The sequence below is a fragment of the Hyaena hyaena genome, unplaced genomic scaffold (assembly GCF_003009895.1).
Source record: "Hyaena hyaena isolate Hyena2069 unplaced genomic scaffold, ASM300989v1 scaffold_248, whole genome shotgun sequence".
Taxonomy (NCBI): Eukaryota; Metazoa; Chordata; class Mammalia; order Carnivora; family Hyaenidae; genus Hyaena; species Hyaena hyaena.
In genome coordinates, this window is record NW_024080881.1 from 2,281,551 (window position 1) to 2,307,145 (window position 25,595).

At 54.3% G+C, this 25,595-nt stretch overlaps 1 protein-coding gene across 2 annotated transcripts in view; it reads right to left on the reverse strand.

The window, feature by feature from the left end:
• Positions 1-24,474, reverse strand: part of SPTBN2 (spectrin beta, non-erythrocytic 2) — a 40,285-nt gene extending 15,811 nt beyond the window's left edge. The window contains exons 1-14 of one of the 2 annotated variants that reach the window (XM_039244758.1): positions 24,408-24,474; positions 16,978-17,156; positions 12,358-12,509; positions 11,734-11,907; positions 10,822-10,913; positions 10,583-10,663; positions 10,136-10,251; positions 7,304-7,416; positions 6,983-7,170; positions 5,625-5,742; positions 4,907-5,065; positions 4,275-4,577; positions 2,875-3,028; positions 1,772-2,642 (exon numbers count right to left, since the gene is read on the reverse strand). In XM_039244758.1, coding sequence (XP_039100689.1) covers positions 1,772-2,642; positions 2,875-3,028; positions 4,275-4,577; positions 4,907-5,065; positions 5,625-5,742; positions 6,983-7,170; positions 7,304-7,416; positions 10,136-10,251; positions 10,583-10,663; positions 10,822-10,913; positions 11,734-11,907; positions 12,358-12,509; positions 16,978-17,134 — 2,678 coding nt within the window. In that variant the 5' untranslated portion in view covers positions 17,135-17,156; positions 24,408-24,474. Of the gene's footprint in view, positions 1-1,771; positions 2,643-2,874; positions 3,029-4,274; positions 4,578-4,906; positions 5,066-5,624; positions 5,743-6,982; positions 7,171-7,303; positions 7,417-10,135; positions 10,252-10,582; positions 10,664-10,821; positions 10,914-11,733; positions 11,908-12,357; positions 12,510-16,977; positions 17,157-23,721; positions 23,779-24,407 lie in introns of those variants that run through there. The other variant, XM_039244759.1, reaches the window with a different exon arrangement.
• Positions 24,475-25,595: the final 1,121 nt, after the last annotated feature.

Consider the following 25,595-nt stretch of genomic DNA (forward strand, 5'->3'; position numbering starts at 1 on the left):
CAAGCAAGGAGAAAAGCAATCCTCTCTGGAGTTACTCAAGATTCCTGGGTTGCAGGGCTGGTTCAACATTCGCAAAACAATCAATGTGATGCATCATATCAATAAAAGAAAAGATAAAAACCATAAAAAAAAAAAACAAAAAAAACCCCATTGAATTATACACTTTAAATTTACTAACTATATAATGTGTGGATTAGGGCTCAATAAAGTGTTATTTAAAATACAAAAAAAAAAAAAAAAAAAGAAGATGATCAGAGTGAACAGCACGAACAGTGGCACAAGCCAAACAAGTTCCTGGCCCAGAGCTTCACCCTTTCTGGGAACCTACCCATTCCTCCTGGAACCCCTTTGCTGCCCACCTGGGTCCCCTCCCATTAACATGTGTTAAAAAATGAATTGATAACCACAAATATTTGTTTGCATGATAAAGATGTGAAGCATAACTTTTAGGGACATCAGCTATTTTCAGAGTCTGCAAACATTTTCTGTAAGGGGCCAGAGAGCAAATGTTTTGAGCCTTTGGGCTGTAAGCTCTCCATCAAGAGTATTTCACTCTGCTATTGTAGTGCAAAGGCAGCCAGAGAGCATATGTAAATGAATGAGTATGGCTCTGTTCCAATAAAGCTTTATTTAAAAAAAAACAACAGGCAGCAGGCTGGATTTGGCCCCAGGATTATAGTTTGCTGATCCCTGTCATAGAGTATCTTGAAAGCTAAGAAAAAAAAATCTTTGAATACATATTTTAAGCCACCAGGAAATTTGACTATGGAATGAGAAATAGATGATATCAAGGAATTGCTATTTCTTTTCTATGTGATAATGGTGTTGTGATTCTATAAGAAAAATGTCCTTTCTGAATGATTCTAAGATGCATTATTCTGTAAATAAACTTGTTTCATAAGAGATTAATCAGTGTATCTGCCTATAGGTTTATAACATCAAAGCCTCAGCTCTATTAAATCCACACATACAGTTACAAAATAATTTACTCTATCTGAGAATACTTCTTCATATTTTAGAGGACACATCCTGGAGAATGTACAAGTGAAACTGATAATGTGGGGATTTGCTAATTTTTAAAAGGAAAAATAATCAAATATAGCAAGATATTGACAACTATTGAATCTGGGGGATTGGGTATATAGGAGTTTGTTGCATAACGTTTTCTCCTTTAAACAAATTTTTTTAAAATTTTTTGATGTTTTATTTATTTCTGAGAGAGAGAGAGAGAGACAGTGTGAGCAGGGGAGGGTCAGAGAGAAAGGGAGACACAGAATCTGAAACACGCTCCAGGCTCTGAGCTGTCAGCACAGAGCCCAACGCGGGGCTCAAACCCACAAACTGTGAGATCATGACCTGAGCCGAAGTTGGACACTTAACCGATTGAGCCACCCAGGCGCCCCTGAACAAATTTTTAAAGTTTATTTATTTTTGAGAGAGAGACTGGGGAAGGGCAGAGAAAGAATCTGAAGCAGGCTCCACACTGTCAGCACAGAGCTGGATGTGAGGCCTGAACCCACAAACAATGAGATCATGACCCGAGCTGAAACCAACAGTCGGTCTCTTAACCGACTGAGCCAGCAGGGCCCCCTAACGTTTTCTCTGAAAACATTTTTCGTTAAAACGAAAACACAACCGTTAAGACTCAAAGGCTTGTAGCAGGAGCAGGCGGTTCATGGCGGGGCCCACCACCCACACGCTGGCCTCCCGGTCAAGGCCAAGGCCATCCCGAGGGACCCGGCAGGGGTGGGGGAGGGTGCGGGGGGCCTACCTTTGCTGTACGACCTCCAGGTCCTCCAGGCGCTCGGGCAGGGCCAGCCCATTGAGCCACTGCTCCTTCTCCTCCACCCACAGCCCGCAGGCCCCGGCCTCGCTGAGCATGGTGTAGAGCGCCAGGGCTGCCTCCAGGGCCCGCGCCCGCTCGCCTGCCCGGGCCTGCAGCTCCTCGTAGTGCCGCTCCAGCGTGGGCACCCTGCCCTGCACCTCGGGTGTGCGGCTCAGTGCGGGAGGCAGGGCCGCGGCCTGTTCCCTCAGCGCATCCAGGGCTGGCCGGTGGCCCCGGATCTCCTCCTCCAGGGCCCGGTGCTGTCGCGCCAGGGCCTGCGTGGAGAACTCGTCGCGCCCCAGCTCGGGGCTGGACACCAGGCGCAGCGCGTCCACCAGCCAGGCCTCCATGTCGTTTGCGTCGGCCTGGAACTGGTAGAGGCTGGCGGCCTGGGCAAGCCGCTGGGCACGCTCCTCCGCCAGGGCCTCCAGCCGCTCCCACTGCGCCTGCAGCTCGGCCGTGCGGGCGGCGGCCTGGGCCGCCCCGGGGTGGCCCTCCGCAACCAGCCGCTGGCCCTGCTCCAGCGTAAGCTTCAAGGGCCCCAGCCGCCCGCTCATCTCGCCTCGCAGCGCCGTGTGCTTGTTGAGCAGGCGGAGGACGCCGGTCAGGTCCCGGCCGGTTTCTGCCGAGGCCAGCAGGTGCTGCTGCTCCCGGACCCAGGCCTCGGCCTCGCCCACCTCCCAGAGGAAGCGCCAGAGGCGCCGGGCCTCCTCCAGGCGGGCCCGCCGCGCCGCCGCTAGCTCGCACAGCGCCTCGTAGCTCTGCTCCAGGGAGGCCACCCGCTCCGACACCAGCTGCGGGTCGCACGGCTTGTACTCTGCAAAGGTCAGGGTGGAGGGTTGAGAGCTGTGACCCGGCCATCGTGCGGCCCCTCCCCATCCCTGGTTACAGATCCCCGCCCCCGTCCCTGCGCAGGCCCCCTACCATCCACCCGTCATCCTTCCCGGCCCCGGTTTCCCCTGGCCTCGCTGCTTCAGTTCTTAATGTCCGCCTCCCCAGCCCCTCCCCCCCCGGCCCCCTTACCGCCGCCCCCCCCCACCCGTGTTCACCTTTCCCTGGGTCACAGAAGCGCAGTGCGGAGGCGCTGACAGCCCGCACCCTCTCAGCCTGCACAGCGATGTCGGCCTCCACCAGCTCGTGCAGCTGCAGCAGGTCCTCCACTCCGGCCAGGTGCTTGCCCAGGTCGTGAGACTGCAGCCGGCCCTGGCAGGACAGGTGGCATGCCCACGGCCCTCCGAGGGCCGCCCGGTCCCCCCCCCCCCCCCCCCCCCCCCCCCCCCCCCCCCCCCCCCCCCCCCCCCCCGCCAGGCCTCCTTCAGCCCCGCCACACACGTGGGCTGAGCTTGCTCCCTTCTCCTGGATCCAAGGCTCCTCTGAACCTCTGCGGGGGGCTCTGGGTCCCACACCCATATGGGCACACCTGCTCCCGTGTGACAGCTCTCCCTCGCGCACGCACAGTGACACCCCAGCCTTGTCCGGGCACCCCGGCCGTTTTGTACATGACTCCCCTCCCGTAGAACGACTTTCTTACTAAATCTTGCTCCTGAAATCTCCGTTCTGACTCACCTTCTCGGCCCTAGATTATCGCTACCCTCCTGCGGTCGTGGCTTAGCCCCCAGCACCCCAGCATTTCGGGGTCTCTCCAGACCCAGCCTCATCCCCATCCCTTGCGCAGGTCACTACAGCGCCTCTAACTGGCCCTTTGGCTCCCACTCCGGCTGCCCGCGGTCCTCCTTCACCTCATGGTCACTGTGACCTTTAAGAACATTAAGGCAGAATCATGTCTCTCCTTTCCAAAACCTTCTAATCACCCTCAGTGCTCCACATTACTTTGAACAAGACCTGTACCCCTGAGCAGGCCAGGAAGGCCCGGGGTGAGCTCACTGCTCCCACCCTGTGTCATCCACCGCCATCCTGCTCTTCCTGAACACGGCACGCCTGTGCAGGTCCAAGGCTGTTCCTTCTGCCTGAGACATTCTCTGCTCCCACCTCCCTGTGCTGGCTCCTTGGGTTATTCCGATATCAGCTTCAATGGCACCTTCTCAGAGGCCTTTCTGGACCAGTTTATCACATGGCCCTATTCACTTTTCCTCATGGGCTTTATGTCCACCTGCTCTTTTGTTTCTTGATAGGCTCATGGAGTGTTTTGCTTTGTTTTGTTTTAGGTAGGCTCCATGCCTGAGGTGGGGCTCGAACTCATGACCCTGAGATCGAGAGTCATGCTCTACCGACTGAGCCAGCCAGGTGAGGCCCATGGGTTTTATCATCAGCCTCCTCCCACTAGAATGTGAGCCCCATGCGGACAGGGCCCAGTTGGCTCTGTGCATCTGAACTGGGGTCAGGGCCCTGCACTGAGACATATGCCACCAAGGTGCACCAAGGGAACAGGCCCGCAGTCACACTGTCACTGCCCTGCTCAGCTTCACCTCCGCCCCCGTCCCGCTGCTACCTTCATCTCCTCCATCCAGTCCATGAGGTAGAGCAGGTCCTGAAACACCTTCTGCAGCTCCAGGTTGAGGAGGAGCCGCTCCCGCCGGGCCGCCACCATCTGCCGCAGGAAGTCCCAGAGCCGCGCCACGTTGTGCTGCCGCGCGGCAATGCGCTTGATGTCGTGGTAGCGCTCGGCGGCCAGCTCTGCGGCCACGGCATCCACAGCCTGCACCCGGCCGCTGTAGGCCACGATGTCCGTCTCGATGGCCTCGTGTTTCCGCACTGCTGCCTCAACGGCTGCCAGCTCCAGCCCAAAGTTGTCCTGGGGCGGAGGGCAGGCAGGGGAAGTTGGGGGACTCAGGGCCACCCCTTCTGCTCACCCTCCCCTTCTGCTCCCCGGAGCGCTTCCACTGCAAGATGTCAAGTCCACAAGGTGGCTCTGTCTCCTCCCTATTCCATCCTATCTCACTACCCCTTTCTCCTGCGCCAACCTCTGCCCCCCACCCCCCATACCAGGGATTCTTCGTCTTCTTATCGGCATGATGGATTCCTGATTTCATGAGCTCCTCACATCGCAGGGCTCTGAATCCACCGAGCACTCTCCCATTTCTCCTGCCCGACCCGCACAGGCCTGAGCCCCCCGGGTTCTACCTGGGACACAAGGCGCTGGTTCTCGCTAAGCCAGGTCTCCCGCATGGCGGCCTTGCGGTCGAAGCGGGCGGCCAGCTGCTCCAGCTTCTCCTGGCGGATCAGCTCGGTGCGCAGGGCCAGCTCGCGCTCGTGCTCCGCTTTCTCCAGCCGCTCCCAAGCCTGCGAGGTGGGGACAGGATAGGTGTGAAGGGACCAGGGCTCAGGAAGTGAGCGTGGGGAGGGGTCATCGGGACTGAGGGCCCACGAGGAGCCCAGGGAAGCTCGGTCTAGTGGATCTGCGGACGTGGTCGGTTAGGCAGTTGTGTGCGGCAGTATGAGAAGTGGGACGGCGTGCGTGCCACGGAGCTGCGTGGAAGCTCCCCTGCTTGTGGTTGAGGACTGGAAGCCACAGGATTTGTTTGTGGTGGTGGGACCACAGGTGAACCCTATTACTTATAGTAACCTCACAGCGTGGTCTGTGAAAAAAAATAAAAGTAGAGAGAGCACACTGGGGGCATGCTGAACCAGATAAGGAACTGGGGTGTCATTTTATTCTGTGCGCTTGTGGGGAGAGACGGACGGAGGAGGAAGGGGGGATGTGCAGGACGTACGAGAGTATGTGTGAGTCATGTCTGCCCCGGGGAGGGCCGCGGGGAGCCTGGACAAATGTTCCAGCTGGGGTAGTGGGGGCTGGTGTCAAGGAGGGGACATCTGTGGGATGGGAAGGGAGGCTGCGCACCTTGTTGATGTCAGAGATGAGCCGGCCCTCCCGGGGCGTATAGACCTTCTGATTGTTGGCCCGCAGCTTACTCTGGATGGTGAAGAGCAGAACTTCCAAGTTCCCCTTCTCGGTGAACCTGAGGCGGGAGGCCAGGTTGGGGTCAGAGGCAAAGGCCACTTAGGCACAGGAACCCTTTACGTCTTGAAATAAAATGTCCTGGGTTGCTTTTCTTCTCATAGAACAACGCATGGCCTCAGTGCAAAAGCCAGAAAATACCGGCAGGCAAAAAGAACGTAATTTTAAAGCAAATGAAAACCATATAGAAATGACCAGTTATCCTTTGGCATACATGTGCTTCCTCTTCTTATTTTTTTTTTTTAATACACAGATGGGATTATATCAGAACCACAGCTAATGTTTGCCGAGGACCTCCCGATCCCTACTGTGAGCCAGGCCCTCTCATTTGGTTCTCACTATTCTCTGCTTTCTCTTATTATCCCCATTTTCCAGATGAGAAAATAGAGGCGCAGAGAGGCTAAATAAGGAGCCCAATGCTCAGGACTGCTCGATGGCAAAGCCAGGATTTGAACTCAGGTACGTTGAACCTGAACATCTAGCTGTCTACAAAGCAGTTTTTTCACTTCTCGCGAACATCTTTTCATGTCAACAAATGCAGCTCTTCAACTTTCATTTCACGGGTTTGCCCATGACTCATTTTGCTTTGACAAAGGTCAGGCTAGTGCCCATCCTGGAACCTGTATCTTTGTTCAATGCCCAGAAGAGGCCTTTCTGGGTCAAAGGGCACATCTTAAATCATTCCTGGAATGTGCAGGAAGAGATGTTTGCTGGATCAGTATTCGTTTTGGAGCTGAAACATATTAACTCCAAAAGAGCTCAAAAACAGAAAAACGGAAGTTTTAGCACGCACGGTATCGAAGTGCCTAACGGCAATTCTGCACTTGAAAAAAAAAAATTTCTAGAATAGGTGAATAGACTGCAAGAACTGTTGCAATGTGCAAGTCACCAGCCGCACTCCCGTGTTGCTGGTGATGACCTGCCCATCAGCTCCAATCCCCCCGTCCCTGGGCTGGGCTGGGGGGATCCCCAACACCCAGCCAGGAATCTCCTCCGAGGAGACTGCACTGGCTCTACCGGAGCAAGCATTTCTACAGCGTGATTTTTCAAAAATGGATAATCATTTTAAACATTGATCTTGGAACTGCTTCTGGCACTTGAGCTGGGAGAAATGAGCCTTCGCTGCATTTATGTTCTGCCAAAGTTCCCTCCCAAAAGGCCACCCTAACTGAGGCTCCTTCTGCCATGAGCACGGCTCGGGGCAGGCATGCTGCCGCATGGTGTGGTCCCCGGGCACCTACTTGGGTGGCTTCTCCACCGTGCGGTAGGAATTGAAGGACTGTAGCTGGTTCTGGACCCCGCTCAGGGAGTTGGCCAGCTGCCGGTCGTTGAGGGTCACAATCGTTTGCTCAATCCACTGCAGCAGCTCTGACGCCAGGGACTCGTACTTCTCCACCAGGCGCTCTGCCTCCATGGCGTGGTCCAGCACCTGTGACACAGCGACATGGCCGTCCTGCCCACGGGGCCCCGGCCCAGCCCTGCAGCCCCACCCTGTCTCTGCTTTAGGGGAGGGAGGCCTCCGGGCCGGACCTCTGTGCCGACCGTCCCGTGGTGGGGAGTACCTTGCCAATCCTTTTCCCTTCCACAGCCAGGGCCTTCATCTTGGAGAAGTAGTGGTAGTAAGTAGCCACGTAAGTAATGATTGATTTCTCATCTGGCTGGTCCACATTCACATCTGAGAAAAAGGATCACCCGGGTCAGGCATTTATGTTCAGAGATTAGGAACCTGCCTCCCAGAGGTACACCTGCAGCTTGAATCACTCACTCCGGTCCCAGGCACCACTCACCCCCAGCCCCCAGCCCTCCAAGGCTGACTTCTTTCCAGCTCCTTTAAGTGCAAAGTGACAGATAAGTCCTTTGGACAAAAAGGGCATGAAAAAGCTAAGATTCCCCCCCTCCTCTCCTAGAAACAAGCAGGGGACAAAATGCAGAAACCCTAGGAGGTTTTTACCCAGCCTTTCCAGCAGAGACCAAATTTAGCTGTTTAGAGGAAGAAAGGTATGAAAAGAAACAGTATTCCTGTCTGGGGATAGAGCTGGTCCTTAAGACTTGGAAAGATGTCTAAGAAGTCAGTGGATTCAGGGGCGCCTGGGGGCTCAGTCAGTTAAGCGTCTGACTTTGGCTCAGGTCATGGTCATGATCTCATGGTTTGTGAGTTTGAGCCCCGTGTCGTGCTCTGTGCTGACAGCTCAGAGCCTAGAGCCTGCTTCAATTCTGTGTCTCCCTCTCGCTGCTCCTCCCCTGTTCACATTCTATCTCTCTCTCTTTCTCACAAATAAACATTAAAAAAAAAAAAAAAAAGAAGTCAATGGATTCAGAGGCAGCAAGATGGAGGATACAAAGTAAGCTCCCTGCACCCAGGATGTTCAGAGGGATAGGCCTGGTGAGCGCCAGCAGTTGTCAGGGCCATCTCTGGGCATGGGCACAGCTATTTCTTTCTCTTTTTTTTCTAACGTTTTATTTATTTCTGAGAGAGAGAGGCAGCATGAGCAGGGGAGGGTCAGAGAGAGAGGGAGACACAGAATCTGAAACAGGCTCCAGGCTCTGACCTGGCAGCACAGAGCCTAACGCAGGGCTCGAACTCACAAACCGTGAGATCATGACCTGAGCTGAAGTCGGATGCCCAACCTACTGAGCCACCCAGGCGCCCCTGCACACAGCTATTTCTGACCTCAATCCTGAAGTTCAGCTATGGGTCGAAGGAGGTGAATGTCCTTCGGGTGAAATCAGCTTTTACCACAAGGGTGAAGGCTGGTGAGGACTTGAAATCCCTGGGTTCTCTTAATTCGGCAGAGTCCATCCTACCTAAAGGGAAGACTACCGGACCGGCAGCCCTTCGGACCGCTTCTGAAAGCCCACAGGCAGGCAGGAGCCACTGGCCATGTCCTTGTCAAGTTACAGGATACCTAGCTTTGTGCAAACGTTCTTCTCAAGTGCTCTCCCGGGAACCTGTATTTGCTCTCCTTCTATCACCAGTTAGCTGTTATTTGTCGCTCTGGGCTGAGAGGGGCTATGGGGAGATGGGAAACAGGGAGAAAAGAACTGAGACCCCAGTCTGCCCAGGAAGCTTAAGAAGGAGCGTTTCCAGCTAGGAAGGCACTTGGCCCTTCTCTGCCTCCCATTTCTGGAAGCTCCAAGACTGCCCTCTGCTCTCCCCAGAGATGAGGCTGAGCAAACAGGTCTGGAGTTTGACTCTCTGTTCCACCAGCTGTATGACCTTGGGAAAGTCACTTAACCCTGGTATAGGTCCTCATCTTCTCCTCCATAAACGGAGGATAATAACAGCACCGATTTCAAGGGAGTGTTGTGAGGAGTAAGTTAATAGAAGCATCAAGTGCAGTGCCAGGTGCCAAATAAGAACCTGGTGGCTATGGCCAGTCTCACCAGCGTTAAGGTCAGAACTATAGGGGCCAGTCAGCAGGGGCTGCTGACTCTAAGGCCCATGTCTGGTGAGTCCTCAAGGTCATGCAGCTTAGGGGTGCTGGGGTCATTCAGTCGGTTAAGCATCTGACTTCGGCTCAGTCATGATCTCGCAGTCTGTGGGTTCGAGCCCCGCATCGGGCTCTGTGCCGACAACTCGGAGCCTGGAGGCTGCTTCGAATTCTGTGTCTCCCTCTCTCCCTGCCCCTCCCCTGCTCATGCTCTGTCTCTCTCAAAAATAAATAAACATTAAAAATTTTAAAAAAACTTCATGCAACTTAATTTAGAAACCTAGAAGTTTAGAATGAGAAGGTCCTTAGAAACCACATAGACCAATATCATATTAGAGACGAGGAAACTAAGCCATAGAGAGGCTAAGTGATGGGCACTAGAGCTGCTCCATGGTTGGGCTGGGATGGAACCATATCCCAGGGCTCTTTCTGCCACAGAGCTGCACGTCTTCCCACAGCTTTTTTTTTTTAATTGAGATATAAATTTTACACCATAAAATTCACCCTTTTAAAGTATACTATTCATGGGGCGTCTGGTGGCTCAGTCGGTTAAGCGTCCGACTTCGGCTCAGGTCATGATCTCACAGTTCATGAGTTTGAGCCCTGCGTCAGGCCCTGTGCTGACAGCTCAGAGCCTGAAGCCTGCTTGGGATTCTGTGTCTCTCTCTCTCTCTTTCTCTGCCCCTCCCCAGCTCATGCTCTTTCCCTCTCCTTCAAAAATATATAAACATTAAAAAGAAATTTTTTTTATTAAGTATACCATTCAGCACTTTTTAGTGTATTCAAAAGGATGTGCAGCCCACACCACTATCTATTCTGGGACATCACCTCCGAAGGAAACCCCATATCCATTGGCAGTCACCTTCCATGCACACCCCACCCCCCGCCCAGTCCCAGGCGCCCACTCATCATCTGCCTTCTATCTCTATCCTGCAGCATCTTTGGAAGATCGTCCTGCCCCACCTTCGGGATCCAGCAGTTTCGTGAGCCCCAGCTCCTTCTCGGCCAGATTGAAAGCGTTCTGCAGATTGTAGTGTGCATTGCACTTCTTCAGTGACTCAAAATCCAGCAGATCCGGCCTGTAACGAGGGGGAATAGAGAAGGTGTTGAGAGCACATGAGCTCCTCGAGAGGAGAAGTAAAGCTGCCCTTATTCTTTATCCTTGTCACCAACTCCATTTTGTCCAGAACCAGGCCCCCTAAACCCACACCCACTGCTCCCACCTCTCCCCCTGCCCCCTGGCTCCCATCGCTACCCTCCGTGCTGTGTGGTGCCCCCCATCCCAGCTCTGAATATTCATTCCTCATAACTGCTGGGTGGCCATTCTCACTGTTTGCCCGTGCGTGTGTGTGCTACTGGGCCATAAACCCACTGGCAGCTCGGGCAGGCTCGCTAACCCTGTCTCCTCACCGGTGTTTATGCACGATGGCGTTGAAGGCCAGCCCATCTCTCCAGCTGGTGGTGAAGTTGTGCACGTTGACATTGGGATACCTAATACAGAGACCGGGACGAACAGTGAGTAGGGCCTAGCCCCGGTCTGCCACTCAAGGATGGATCCCCAGCTTCTGGTTCCTGGAGCCCATGCCTCCTTTTCCGCACAGCCTCAGTGCATCCAGCCCTCCAAGGCCACGGTCCCTGGGCAGCCTCACCCTGCGGTCTTCATCTGGCACCACAGCAGTAGGGCGTCCTTGGCCGACTTCTTCTCCTTGTTGTCTTCTGTTTCCACACTGATGTCTTGGATCTAAGGAGGAAAGAAAGAAGATCCTCACTCCCTGAACAGGGGCTCCTGGAGTTATTGGAGATGCTCAGAAATGCACAGCAGGAAACGGCATGTTAGACTCCTGTGACAGGGTGCAGGAACAGAGCCTGGGACCATTTCTTCTGGGCGAGTGACCACAAAACATTGGTTCAAAAGGATTTGAGGCATCGGGATGGGGTAGGATGTCAGAAGAGTGGATGTTCCTCAAAGTGAAGGGTGCTGCCTCCTCCAGGTGGGGACCCACGAGTGCCTCACAGCTGAGTTTCAAAGGGGACATGGATGGAGCTCTGCGCAGGGCTGGGAGGAGCCAAAGAGGTTACACCCAGGGAGTAAGGGGACAACCAGGACAGTCGTGATGGTGTTGGGACGCTGGGCTGTCTGTGCTCAGAGCACAAGGAACAGTAGAGTGACTGTTTTAGGGAGGCAAGCAGAGTTTGAGGCAGAGGAGTGGACCCATGACCAGGCCCCCAATGCAGTTCTCGAACTCTCAGGAGTGAAGGTCCAGTCTATAAGATCTCCAGCTCCTTGTGGACTAACACGTGGTCCTACTACACGTGACCAGTCAACAGACCGGGCCGCAGGGAAGGTGCCACAGAAGTCTGACAACACCCACACTGGTCTCTACCCTGTTTAAGGAGGAGAGTCCCTTGATCTGGTGCCTGGATATCGCAGCAACCGCAAAGTGCTACACGGGGTTCTAGACCCTTCCTGTTTATACCGATCGTGCCAGGGACCGGCAGTGCCCGTTCGTGGTACCGCACCGATGTGTGAGGGACACTCTGTGTGACACTATGCGGGGTACCTGGAATCGAAGGATGATGGTCCAGACCAGCCCAAGGGTCAGACGATGGTTTCCGTCCACAATGTCGTGGGAGCCCATATTTTCCAAGTGCACTTTCTGCTCTTTCAGGAACTGTAGCGCCTTGTCCACATTCTCCAGGCAGTGGATCCGCATGCGGCCTTTTGTGGGCTTTGGCTGTTGACAGACAGGGGGCACAATGACATGAATCCACGGGCCTCCTCTTCCTTCCCTCCTAGCCTTCCCAAGGCCCTCCTTTGCACACCCTCCCCGTGACCCGCTCAGGAACACAGGGACAGACAGCCCTCGAGGCTGGGCCAAAGTTCACACAGCCAGAGCTGAGGTTCCAGATCAGGCTTGGGCAGATTAAGATTCCCAAGGGAATTAATTGCACCCAGAGTGGGTGGGAAAAGAACGGTTTTCAATGGGGCCACTGTTCCTGTCTCCATGAAGCAATGCCCCTATTTAATCCATGTAGCAAAGCCTCTCAAAACGAAACCATCCTCTGAGCAGGTGACAGCCAACTGCTTTCCGCTGTGTGCTGTCACTCTTCTAAGGGTGACTCTCAGCTTGTCCCCTTGACCACTGTTTTTTGGGCTCCCTCCTCCTTCTGTGACCACAGCTTACCAGTGTCTCTCCCGAGAGCACCTCGAGGAGCCTCAGGAGGTTACGTCCATCCCGGAGGTCGCTGTACAGGTCTCCCACCCGGCATGTCACCCGGGCCAGGTGTGAGTTCACCCACTTGGTGAAGGTTTTCTTCTGCACGGCTTCTCGCTCATCTGTGGCAGCGATATGGGGTCATTTCTAGCCTTCAAGTACAGTGCACCTGCTTCTAAACACCAGTTGACGGGGTTGGGGGGGCTCCGGGTGCTTGAGAGGCCAGAAGTGAGGTCGGAAACGTAGGAGGGGCAGGAAGATGCCCCAGACAAAAATCCCTAACTTAAAAAGCAGGAAGTAAAGGAAATGGAATGAGCTCATAAGGTGAAAAATAAAAATGAGAAAACAGGCTTTGAGAAGAGAGGATGAACGAAATCAGAGGCAGTGAGACACACGGGGCAGGGCTGGGATCTGGGGTCAGGGCGCTGTCCTGTAACAGTGGTGAAACACTATTACTTCATCAGGGCCTCACTTTTGTTATCTGTAAAATGGCATACTACTTGACTTTGTACTTCAACGGGTCACTGTGTTGATTAAATGAGACGACGTACGTAAGAAGCTTGGCACACATGGTGAGTTACTCCTTGATGAGTTACAGTTAACCAGGCATGATCTAACCAGAAGGAAAACCAGGACCAAAGGGAGGTGTGGCTGTTCTGTTTGGTGATGGACAAAGGAGAGGGCGTGGACTTAAATTACAGCAGCAACAGCAACAGCAGCAGCGAGCGGCTCTTCCAAGTGGTCATTAGAAGGACATGACATTATAGAGGCTGTAAGCCTCCTGAGTCAGCTTACTCTCCTGGGATAATTTAAAGAAAAGACAGCCTTCTCTGCTTCTGGGAAGGGTTCATTCGATTGGCTGCAAGGGAATCTAGTCCCAGGACACTGGCATTCCAATGCAAAGAAGGAAAACAATCTTGAAAGCTGGAAATAGGAAAAACACTGAGCCTACGAAGACACAGGGGGGAAATTCAGGCAGAGTTAGGTGCAGATCTCAAAGAAGGTGAGGAAATGCCTTGCTGCCTGGTCTGCCAGAAGGGCTGCTGATAAACGCATGCTTTTTTAGGTACTGCAGAAAAATTAAAATTTTAAACGTTGTAAATGAGAAAGCGAGGGAAGAGCACAGGCTATTGGGAGCTGCTCCGGCCGTGAGGATTTGTGCCCATTTTCTCCAGAGAAGCCCAGTGTGAGGACCCAATCCAAGTGGCCAGGGCCCAAAGAGTCACTTTTGTTTCCCTTCTCAGCACCAGCATCTCAGAAACTAAAAAGACTCATCCTTGAATCTCACATTCCTGTGCACCTCACCCATAAAGCATAACGACACACCCACGTCTATTTCTGTCTCTTACCTCTAACCCCTGTACCCAGGCCAACCTTGGGGTCCTAACAACTGGACCGTTGGGCCCCTGCTCTGAGGGCCAGCTTTCAGGGTCTACGGGCCCTTTCTGAGCTGAGGATGGCCCAGATCATCGGCCATTACTCCATCCGTGGAGACTGCCCTGATGCCAGGCGCACTGGGGTGAGGCCATTTTGGCCCACAGGTAGAGTAAGAGAGGAAGACGCGGAAACAGGGGCAGCCTGGAGAAAACTGGGCAAAGCCAAGGACCAGAGATTAAGCAGAACCTCACAAGGTGTCCCACAACACCCACCCACACCCCAAAACACCGTGGGTTCCAGAAATACACTGAAACATCGATGCCAGGATGAACACATGCCTGCTCAGAATATACCTGAGCCTGTCTGACACACTCCCTCACACAGGCTGGGACGCCCACTCGGAAACCCAGGGCAACAGGGACGAGCCCTAGGTGGCTGGGCCTCCCCGCTCACCACCCTCTCGCCTTCCAGCTAACCCAGCAGGTGCTTCACCTCCGAACCCTCAGCAGCGACAGCCCACTGCCTGGGTGCCTTCCTGTGTGCCCTCGCCACCACGCTCACTGTCCCTTCATCCGGGGCCCCAAGCCTTTCCCGACTCTGCCAGCACCAAGTTTTTTCGTGGCCTCTTGTAATTGCCCGTGGGCTGAGCACGGGCCACGTCCCACTCGGCGGCCTGGGCTGCGGCCGCTCCCGCCCGGCGGCCCCCCGGCCCCGCAGCTCACCTTGAAGCTGTTTGAAGCGGCCTTCCAGCACGCTGGCGTACAGAGCCGGGTTGATGAAGGCGGCTGGCGACAGCAGGAGGCCCCCAGGGCTCTGCGCCCCTTCCACGGCCTCATAGTAAAAGTCGCCCGCCCCGTTCAGGCCGGGCCCGTGCGCCCCGCTCACTCCGTTCCCATTCATGCCGCCCGCTGCCTCTCACGCGGCCCGGGGCCCTGCGCCCATGCCCTGCGCGGGGCGCCACCGGTCCGCTCCCCGCCCCCCCCCCCCGCCCCCGGAACCCGGGGTCCCCGAGCGCCCGGGCTCCCGGCGGCGAGTTGGCTCAAAGGCGGTGAGCGTGTCGCCGAGCGGGGAAAACGGAGTTCCGGCCGTCGGGGCGCCTGAGCTCCCGGGCAAGTCGGCGGCGCAGACCTGGCTGCGGGCGAGAGGAGACGGAGGCCGCTCCCGACAAACAGGTCGGACGGTGCCGGGGGAGGGGCGGGAGGCGGAGCGCGGCCGGCCGTGGCGGGCCCGGCCCTGCGGGGCGAGCGGGGAACTGCCCTCGGCGCACCCCCCACCTTTTCCCCTCCCCGTCCCCCCCCCCCCCCGACTCCGGCTGCCACAGCGTGGGCCCCCGAAGCCAACCCCCGCGGCCCGAGGGTTTGCAGGTGTGACAAGGCTGGCCCCTCTTGGGGTGACTCCGGGAAGTCCCCCTTCTGGCCGTGAGCTTTGATCGCCAACTCCCAGAGCACAGAGAGAGAAATCCTTGAAGAGGCAAAACCAGCTCAGTAGGAGCCAGGCTTGTATCTGTGAAATAGGTGTGTTAGTGTCTTCCCTACTTGTTTGTCGCCACTTCCAGTTCCGGCTCTTCCCTGCCTCTAGGCCCACCAGGCCCTCCTCAGCCAGGCCATTCCAGGCCCCCCCCCCCCCCCCTTAGCCCCAAAGCCACAGCTGCCAGATCCTCTTCCTGCCTTTCTCTGGGCTTCAGCGCCCGTCCCTCACAGCCCACCCTCGCCTCTTTGCTGTCTTCATTCAGCCGGTATTTATTTGCACTCGTAGGTGCAAGCTGCAGTGCGAGGCTAAGCCCATACTGAGATGCCTCTTCAGGAGAGCCCAGTTTGGTGGTGGAGAAATGACAGCTCGGGTGGCATGTGGCCTGTGTGAGCGGACATGGGGACGGTCCTGGGTATCACGTGTCATGTGCGCAGACATCGAAACAGTCTGGGGTGGCACGAGTCATGTGCACCCCGACACCATGACAGCTCGAGAGGCAGCATACATCCAAAACCAAGGTACCAGGGAACCTTCCTCGAAGAGGTGACACTGTCCATAACCCACTGTTCTCATCTCTAGAAACACAAGCCAGGAGTGTGTCACAAGCCAGCCTGAAGACCCCACCGGAAAGGCAGTGAGGTCCAGGAGACAATGATAAGGGATGGCCCGAGCTAAGGCCATCACACAAGGGTCCTCAGATGGATGCTGGGCTGCCTGAGAAGAGTTACCTGGAGAGCTTTTTAAAAATCCTGACTTCTGGACCATATGTTCAAAGATCCTAATTCAGTGGGGCTGAGAAGGGGAGGGACTTGGGAACCTGTATTTGTAAAAATGTCCCTGGGTGATCCTGTAAAAAGTGCGGCCCGGTTTGGGAACCACCCCCTCAGTGTCTCCCTTCTTCCAGCAGGCCACCCACTCATGCTGGGAGCACTGCCTCTGGGCGGGGGGGATTAATAGTTGCGGCCTCTCCCACTGCGCTGGGCTGGGAGGCCAGCAGGTGGGCAGAAGAGACAAGGGTGGGATGAAGGAGGGAAGCCAGACGGGGTTGGTGGCCTTAGGGTGTGTGGGTGACTCAGCCCCACGCCAGCCCCTGGTGGTGTCAGGTGGCAGCTGCGCTCTTGTTGCCATGACAACCCCTCCCCGGAACGCGGGGAGGCCCGTCCGACGGGTTTGTTTGCGCTCAGAGAAGCTGAGGGAAGAGCCCAAGCCTTAGGGGAGGGCTGAGGCCGTGGTGGGTGGAGAGCAGACCCGGGAGAATGGGCGGCTGTAGAAACCAGAAGCGGGTGGAGGGTACCTGCTTCAAGGGAACAGGTAGATGAAATAAAGGGAGGAACAGGTGTCAGGTGGAAGGGACCGGCAGGGAGGGAGGGGGGAGGATAATGGACTGGGAGGGAGGACGGGTGTGAGAGGGGACAGTGAAGACCAAGGAAGACACAGCAAGGGGATCGAAGGTAAGGGAGATGGGTGGGTGGAGACAGCAGGAGTAGTAAGTGCAAAGGAACTAGGAACCACGCGTGACTCAGGGACAGAGCCAAGTCCTGTGCTTGGGGGAAGGGAAGCTAAGGAATATTCCTGGTTGTATGATGTTTGCTCTCGGTGCTACGCTGGGGACCAGGGGCTTGATGGGGGTGATCTGGATTTCCTGCTCTAGTGTAGCAGTTTAGAAAGAAAGTTGGACTCTTCCCGACAAGCTTCTTTCCTCAGCCTCCTCAGCATCTCCCCTGGCCCTCCCCTGGGCCTCACCTGCCAGGGCCTTAATTCGAGACCTCTCAAAGAGGCGGGCTGAGCTGCTGTCATTGTCCCAGTCCGAGTCGGGCAGGTCCCAGCGGTTGTTGATGTCGCTGTACTGGCCCTGGATCTCCAAGCTGTCGAAGTCTGTGGGTGACAGGGTGCTGCTCATGATGGTAGGTGGCCTCCCGCTCCTGCAAGGGGGAACGTGGCTGGTGAGGGGCATCTCAGGACCACGGAACCCACTACTCACCATGTCCTTCTCTTCTCTTGCCCTAGATCTGCTCTGCTGTCCTGAGGGCCGAAGGCTGTGGTTGGTTCCTCTGTCAATGAAAATCAGCCCTGGGTGGGAGAGACGGGGAGCCATGGCGGGGAAGCAGGACAGGAACCAAGAGATGAACATGGAGTGAAACACGATGGCACCCAGAGTGGTGCCGTGGAGAGCAAGGGCTCCAGAGTCTCAGGCCAGAGAGGGACAGGTGGGCAAGGCTGGCGGCTGAAAGTGGCCACGGCTAATAGGGTGGCTCAGCACAGCAGTGTACAAACCAGGGTAACGAAGGGAGCAGGCATGGGACCCCATGGGCAATAGTGAGTATAAACTGGAGTTCTTTGATTCCTTGATTCCACAAACTGTTCTGAGCTCCCACTCCACATAAGACGGCCTCCTATACCCAGTGGGTGATTTGAGATGGAAAGACCCTAATCCTGCTCTTGAGCTAAGAGGCATTTATGATACACCGGGAAGACCGTGGTGCACTGTTAGGTAAGTACAGACAAAGTGCCCAGGAGTTCAGAGGAGGACACAGTATGGTTCTCTCCCCTTTGTTTCCTTTTGTTTGTACAGGATATACCTAGATAAGTGTCAGCTGTGATATGTGTCCCTGCTATTTACATGCATCACCCGTCACAACCCCCATGGGGCAAGGGTTCATTGTCATCCCCATTCATAGAAGCTGCACGGTGAAAGTTAAGTCATGGTTCAAGGTCACACAGGTGGAAGGAGCAGTGCTGGTTTTTGTTTTTTTTTTTTTAATTTTTTTATTTCTAGGAGAGAGAGAGAGACAGCGTGAGCAGGGGAGGGTCAGAGAGAGAGGGAGACACCAGAATCTGAAACAGGCTCCAGGCTCTGAGCTGTCAGTACAGAGCCTGACGCGGGGCTCGAACCCACGAACCGTGAGATCATGACCTGAGCCGAAGTCGGACGCTTAACCAACTAAGCTACCCAGGCGCTCTGAGCTGGGTTTTAAAGAGAGGTTCTTTCTCACTTTGGGGAACAAGCTCTTAATCACAACATTTACACATTGTTCAAACTTACTGGAGCCCTTCAGAGCTCTCCATGGGAGAGATCAGCACTCATGGCTCCCTTCTAGGGCAGAGGCTAGGGAAATTAGGACCACATATGCTTGCCAGCACTCCTTGCGACTCTACGTTATGCAAACAAACTCTGTCCTTTTCAAAACTAACAAATGAGCTTCAGATTAGCTGCTAGGGATTTTAAAAAAACAACAACAAAAACCTCTACCGTCCAAAGTTCTCGGGGTAATTCAGCATGCAGCAGCCATTCAAGGGAATGGAGGGGGCTGGGTCTGTAACTTTATTAGAACCCCCAATTCTGCATTTCTATTTTTCCTAGTACCTCTCAAACAAAACACATTTTAACCCCTTAGCACTACGTCCTAGGGTCGAGGCTATGGTCTTGGCAGTCTCTGGTTCTGGAAAGGAGGTCGGTCGGGAGAACCTCGTGTGCAGTTTGGGGGAAGGAAGAAGGGATGCGTGGTGAGTTGTGGGAAGATAGGCAGGTGTGTTCCCGTGGGCACACAAAGGCAGAGCTTGGCTTCTGTCATTTACTGGTTCCATGAAGCTGAACCTGAACCTGACCTACACGAAGCCAGGATTGTCTGCTCTTCCCCTTTCTGTGCAAGAGAAAGCAGGCACAAGGATTTCCCTGGGAGTAGCATTAATGAGGTACGAGGGAGCTAAGATCTAAGGTTCCTAGATTCAGTTTTCCATTCCCTGTAATAGGAAAGAGAGCTTAATTTCCACTAGCCTGGGACAACTTTCTCATTCAAAATCCATCATTTCTCCTAATCCCCAACCCAACAGATTCTTTGAATTTGCTCTGTAAATATTTATGTAAAAATAAATTCTAGGGCAGAGTTGAGTCACCCTGAGCAAAGACTGCTGTGGGCAAGGTGTGATCTGAACCAGAGTCACCTAGTACTGGCAGGTGCTGGAACAGGGAAGCAGCTCAAGCCCCAGGACCAGCGCTAATTACATTTCTCTCAGCCCTTCAGATTAAGGCTTCCTCACCTGTAGCCACACTCACACTTAGCTCCGGGATTGACATTTCTTTTTTTTTTTTTTTTTTAATATTTTTATTATTTATTTCTAGGAGAGAGAGAGAAAGACAGCATGAGCAGGGGAGGGTTAGAGAGAGAGGGAGACACAGACTCTGAAATAGGCTCCAGGCTCTGAGCTGGCAATCAGCACAGAGCCCGACGCGGGGCTCAAACCCATGAACCGCGAGATCATGACCTAAGCGAAAGTCGGATGCTTAACCGACTAAGCCACCCAGGCGCCCCCGGGATTGACATTTCAAGTACTCATACACTCAGACCTCCCTACAAAAACTCCTACATGCAATGCCCTTTAACCTTTTGTTCCCATGACCCCTTTCCTTTTATCAGGAGTCACAACCTACTGAAGCCAGCCCCCAGGACTATGTCCAATAAGCTGTTTGCAAATAACTGATTTTGGGGGCATTTGGCTGGCTCAGCCGGAAGGGCATGTGACTCTTGATCTCAGGGTCATGAGTTCAAGCCCCGCGCTGGGTACAGAGATTACTTAAATTAATAAAACTTAGGGGCTCCTGGGTGGCTCAGTTGGTTAAGCATCCGACTTTGGCTCAGGTCATGATCTCACAGTTCTGTGCTGACAGCTCAGCTTCGGATTCTGTGTTTCCCTGTCTCTGCTCCTTTCCCGCTCACACCCTCTCAAAAATAAGGAACATTTTTAAAAAACTGAAAAAACTATATATTTGATTTTGGATTCCTTTAGGTGGGCCTGAAGGTACTTTCCAGTTCTCTACAGGCCCCACCATTCCCTTTTGTCTCTTTTCCAGCCACGCCATGTACTTTTGTTACCTGCCTGGGCCCTGAAGGCCTCTGAGGTTTTCGAATCCTGCTTTAGATCTTTGTGCTCCACAAAGAGCAGACACTTTAAAGAAGCAGACTGTCCAATCCTGTCTCCAAACCACTGTGTATCCCTGGGGCCCCCCAAAACTGTACAAAACCTAAACATGTATTACTCTGGCTTCCTTTTGGTGATCCAACTTGATCCTCCCAAGGGACCCAGGCATGGGATCCAGGCATCCCAGCAAGGTCTGGTTGTTAGAGCCTTTCCATGGAATCCTACAACTTGGGGGGAGGGGAAGTATGCATTTGGAACTTCTCCTTCTTCCCAAATAAAAATTCAGCCTCTTAAATGCTCCTTTGGCCAAATAAAATTTGGACATACACGCTTTGTGTCCTGAGTTTCCAGGGATCCTGTCATACAGATAAGGAACGAAGATGACACAGGTGTCCTTAGATCACGGATCCCGATAGGGCTTTATGTTGGCACTCCAAGGAATTTGTTCCCATGGACTTGGACGTGAATGGTGCTCTCTGGTGTTGTTCAGCACGGTGGTTCCGAGGGCCTCTGAGATTTGGTTTTTATGCATTTGGGCTCTGCAGTCTCCTGGCCTTTTGGACGATACCCTGTGTTCTCTGTTCCCTACCCCCATCTCTAGGTTCCTACGGTTTTCTATTTGAGTTTCTTTACATAGACCCCGCTCTGGTTTCTTTTCACTGAGTATCTCATTCCTCACCTATGATCTGGGTCTCCATACTCACATTTCCAGAGTCGGCCTGTCCACCAGCCCCATGCCGCCCTGTCTCTCTGTATTCCCCTCATGGATTCCTGAACTCTGGCAATAGGACGGTACAGCAGCTAATCCAGATTACAGTTTCACCAGCACCTTATTCTTAGCCACTGACCTCGAGGCCAGACCCAAGTAGCTTACATTGTTCATGCCAGAATAAAGCCAACTCCCACCAGCTGCAAGCTTGGGGTCCTGCTCCATTCTCCACCCAAGCGTTGCTGGATGCAGACTCTGTTCAGCCGCATGCCGATCCTCAGGGGCAGACGCCCCAGTTCCTCTTTCCTCCTGTTTTAGCTGGCATATAAAGCTAGAAATCCTGGCCCCGGCTAGAGCCTGTCTTGTCGCCTAATTCCTACTCTGGCCACATCCTGCTCCTGATTAATTCTTTACCTCCCTCGGAGAGAGTTGCTGGTTCCCTCCTCTGCTGCTCCCACAGCACTTCAGCATGTGGCTATTATTGCTTTCATCACATTGTATTACACTTAGTTGTTTATGTGTCTCTCTGCCTGCTCCACTTTTAACCCATTGAGGACAAGGACCATTCTACTCATGTTTTGTCTTTTCCAAGCTCAGTACAATAGGTATTCAGTGAAGAATTAGTGAGTGACTCAACAGTAATTCTTTTTTTCTTCTTCCTTCCTTCCTTCCTTCCTTTTTCTTTCTTTCTTTCTTTCTTTCTTTCTTTCTTTCTTTCTTTCTTTCTTTCTTTCTTTCTTTCTTTTTCTTTCTTCCAGCAAATCGATGTCTTTCTGAGAACTGGAGAAAAACTCAAGGAAAGACGGGATTGGAGAAGACCTGCTGGAGTACTCTCGGGGTTAAGCTCTACAGTTCAGGATCACGAATTCTCAGACTTGCATGAATTCCAGTGATCCTGGAAGGCTATTAAAACTTAGACCACTGGGCCTGCCTGCAGCCACCCCCCCCCCACCCCAGCCCCAAGGGTTTCTGATTCAGTTGATCTGGGATGTGGCTCAGAAATGTGCATTTCTAACCTGTTTCCAGCTGACACTAAAGTAATGGTTTGGGGACTACACTTCAAGGGCCACTGTTGGTTAGGGGAGGCTAGGAGGACTGGAGAGACACAAAGGTTCAGGGGTGAGTGTGACCTGAGGTTGGCTTCTGGGTGGCTTTAGGCTCTATCCAATGCTAAACTCAAATATAATTTCCCTGAGAAACCCCAAGACCCATAAAGAGCCGGAAGCCTCTGGCGGCGAGAGAGGAAGTGAAGATGGAATGGTCTCTAGATCTAAGGAGACAAATAGAGCTGATGCCCCAACACAGGCGAATCACAAATGTACAGAAGAAGGACGATAAGGCTGGAGACGCTGGGGGGAGTGGGGGGAGGTAGCCGAGTTGAACAAATGACAGCAGGATGAATAATAAATGAGAAATAATGGGGACCTTGGCCAAGTAAAAAATCTTATTTGACTCAAAGTATGAGTGGACTGGCAGAGACATAAAAGGAAAGAGATCACAAATAAAGTCAGGGATCCTAGGAGAGCAAAAGGAAGATGCACTCAGGGCAATCTTGGAGACCCTTGCACTCAGGAGACCCTCATGGAGAAACAAACCTCTAACCCATTTCCCTCAAGGCTATATTTCTGGTGAAACACAGGGACTCTGCTCCGAGGAACTTAGGGACTGAGCTGAAGAATGGCACTGAATTTTTGCTTGATCTTCTTTAGAATCCTCTACTCAGGGCAGGATTATTCAGACTAATTTTCACTCCCTTGCTATGCCCCTCCCCCAAGCGGTAACTGACGGGTTACATCAGTTTCTCCAAGGGACTAAGATCTGTATTAACTTTTTCCTCTCTAATCCTTTCCTCTTCTGAATTGGCCAAGAGGTTTGTCCAGCACCCAAAGCCAAGACATATTTGGAACTCACTCTGCCCCCTTCACCTTCAAGGAAAACTGGTTTGTGGATACCCTGCCTATGCCTGCCTGAACCGACAGGCTCTCCAGCGCTGGAATTGCGTCTGCTCCAGGGAGAGGAGGTGGGCAGCTGAGAAACAACCCACGAGACAACATGCAGCAGGTTAGGAGAGGGACCAGCCTGCAGCGCAGACGAGCATGCAACGCCATGGGGTCTTTCGGCCCCAGAGTGGACACTACATGCTGGAGTTGGTACCCCCCCCCCCCTCCAGCCAGGAGGCCTTGCCCAGGAATTCTGTGCGGGGTGGACTCTCAGCCCTCCGGATGTCTGGGACACCGAAACACCTTACACCGCTCCTTTCCCACCGCCCGAAGGGGCTTCATTCTCTCTCTGCCAGTGTTCTGGTCACTACAGCCAGCTGCGTCCCCTCTCGCACACACTGAGGAAGCATAAAGGAGGGCACGGAGCTAGCTACCAAAGAGGTGAGGAGGAGCCCCTTCAGCTCCAGAGAAGCCCCCAACAAGCTCCCGAGAGGGAGCCGGGCGCTCGCACACGCCGGGCACAGATGGCAGAGCGTGTCTGCAGCACCTGGATCAGCGCCGGCCGGTCGGCGGAGGAGCCTCCGGGAACAGCCGGCGCTGTCAGACGCTCGCAGCCCAGCCGACCCGATCCCTCAACGCGTTTGTCAGTCCCAACTCTTGCAAGACTCTTCCCTTCGCTCCGGAAAGGCCCGCGTCCCCCACGCCTTGACCCTCACCCGCGGTACCTGGGTGGCTGGCACATGACTCTCCATCCTGTCCCCGGACCCGGCGGCAGGGAGGGCCAGGCGCCGCATCCTCCCTCCCGGGCTCCCCTGGCCGGCCCGACCCCGACCCCGACCCCAACCCCGCCGCCCGCACGCGGCTGCACAAAGCGCGCCGCCCCGCCGCCGGGACAAAGCGGGCCCGGGCGCCGGCACATACCTCGGTGCGGAGCGCCGGCCGGGCAAGCGGGAGCGCGGCGGGCGGGGGCGCACCGGTTGTCGCCGCGCCCGCAGCCCGGCCGCGAGGGGCGGTTGCGGGCGGCGGCGGGTGGCCGGACGGCGGCGGGGCGCACGGCGAGCGGCGGCGGGCGCTGTCACCGGGCGCGAGCGGCGCGAGCGGCGCGGGGGGCGCGCGGTGCCGGCGGCGGCGGGGCGCGTGGCGGCGCGCGGGCGCGAGCGGCGGGACTGCGGCGCCGCGGAAGGAGGACAATAGCCTCCCCCTGCCGCAGGCCGCCGGCTCCCGCGGGAGGCCCGGGACCATCTGGAGCCGGCGGCCCCTCGGGGCTCGGGGCGGGGCCCGGATCACCCCCTCCCCGCCCGGCGCCATGGCAACCGCGGCCCCTCTCAGTTCTCCGCAAGTCCCCCGGCCGGGGGTCGCTGACCTTCCCCGGGGCGAACGCCGCGGCCGCTCTGCGGCCGGCTCCCGATCCCGCCACCTTCCCTGTGGGTGCCCCCCCTTCCCCCGATAATGCCGCCTTCCGGTCACCGCTGGGCCATCCGGAGATCCCCCACAGCTTGCGGGGCTCGGGCTCCGCAGCTCCAGGACCCCCACCTTTGTCCCTACTCCTCATTTCCTCCGAAATCTGTCTCCCCGAGGCACGCAATCCTTCCTTTAATGTCACTCACCGCCCAGGTTTCCCCAAATTCAGCCTCTGTTTTCCGTTTCAGATTTTCCTCTTTGGGCACCTCCAGTTCATCTCCCTTTAAGCAATTCGGTCATCCATCCCCTCTCTCGAGCATCCTTCTTCAGGCAGGTAGGCCGGCTCTCTTTCCCAAAGCGTCTCCATGGTGTACGTGGTGGAGATTCGCCTGCTCGCAGATCAGATTCTCAGAATAGTCATCACTGCAGCTTCTCTCTGCTCCTTCTCGGCTCCTCTCATTTATCAGCCAGGAGAATTCCGGCCTACTCACTGTCTTAAAAGGGAGTGGGGGTGGGGATGGACATTTCTAGGCCTGGCACAGCTGGGTTTCTCCTTGGTTTAGTAGCATCTGAGTGGTCGAAGGTCTATGGTCGTTAAGCAAGGTGAACTGCTATCTGCTTGAGAGAGAAAACAATTACGCTCAAATAATAATAAAGTTATAGAGTGCCCGCTGGGTGCTAAAAGTGCATTATCTCATGTGACACTCCCCCACCCCCACCCCCCACTTCAGCTCTAGGAGGTGGATACTGTTCTTCCAGACTAGGAAAGGAAGCTCAGAGATGAACTAGTAATAATAGATTGGGCTTTGCAGAGCAATCCGAATTTAACCATCAGATTATGCCGTCCCTGAAGATGTGGGCCTGTTTCCGCCTGGAAGATGCCTTAAATGACCAAGTAAGGGCAATGTGAAGCATGCGCTTTGCGTGAATTATTGGGTTTCAGGTTTTATTTATGGGTAACGGAATTTTAGGATTTTGTTCCTTTCTGAAAAGGTACATATACCAAAACAAATTTATAAGTGATTGAAGTACTTCCCAGTTATGATTTTGGCAAAGTGAAATTATTTGTTTTAAAATTATTTGAAAATGTTTTCAAGAGGAAAAAAAAAGTACTGCTACCAATCCTATCTGGTTGTATCACCTCACTTACCTGACCTTGGTTTTCCTAGTATAAAATGGGTCGGGAGGAGTGTCAGGGAGTTGCACTAAAACATGACCTTGAAGTTCTCTTCTAACTCTGATAGTCCGATTCCACCACTAAACTAGAATAGTGCTTCTACCACCAAACTAGAACTTGACCTTCTGGGGTGTACCTCACCAGTAGCTACCGTTCAGGCTATTTACTGCTTACTTTTTAACAGTCACTCCTTTGGCCAATGGAATCAAAGAAGTGA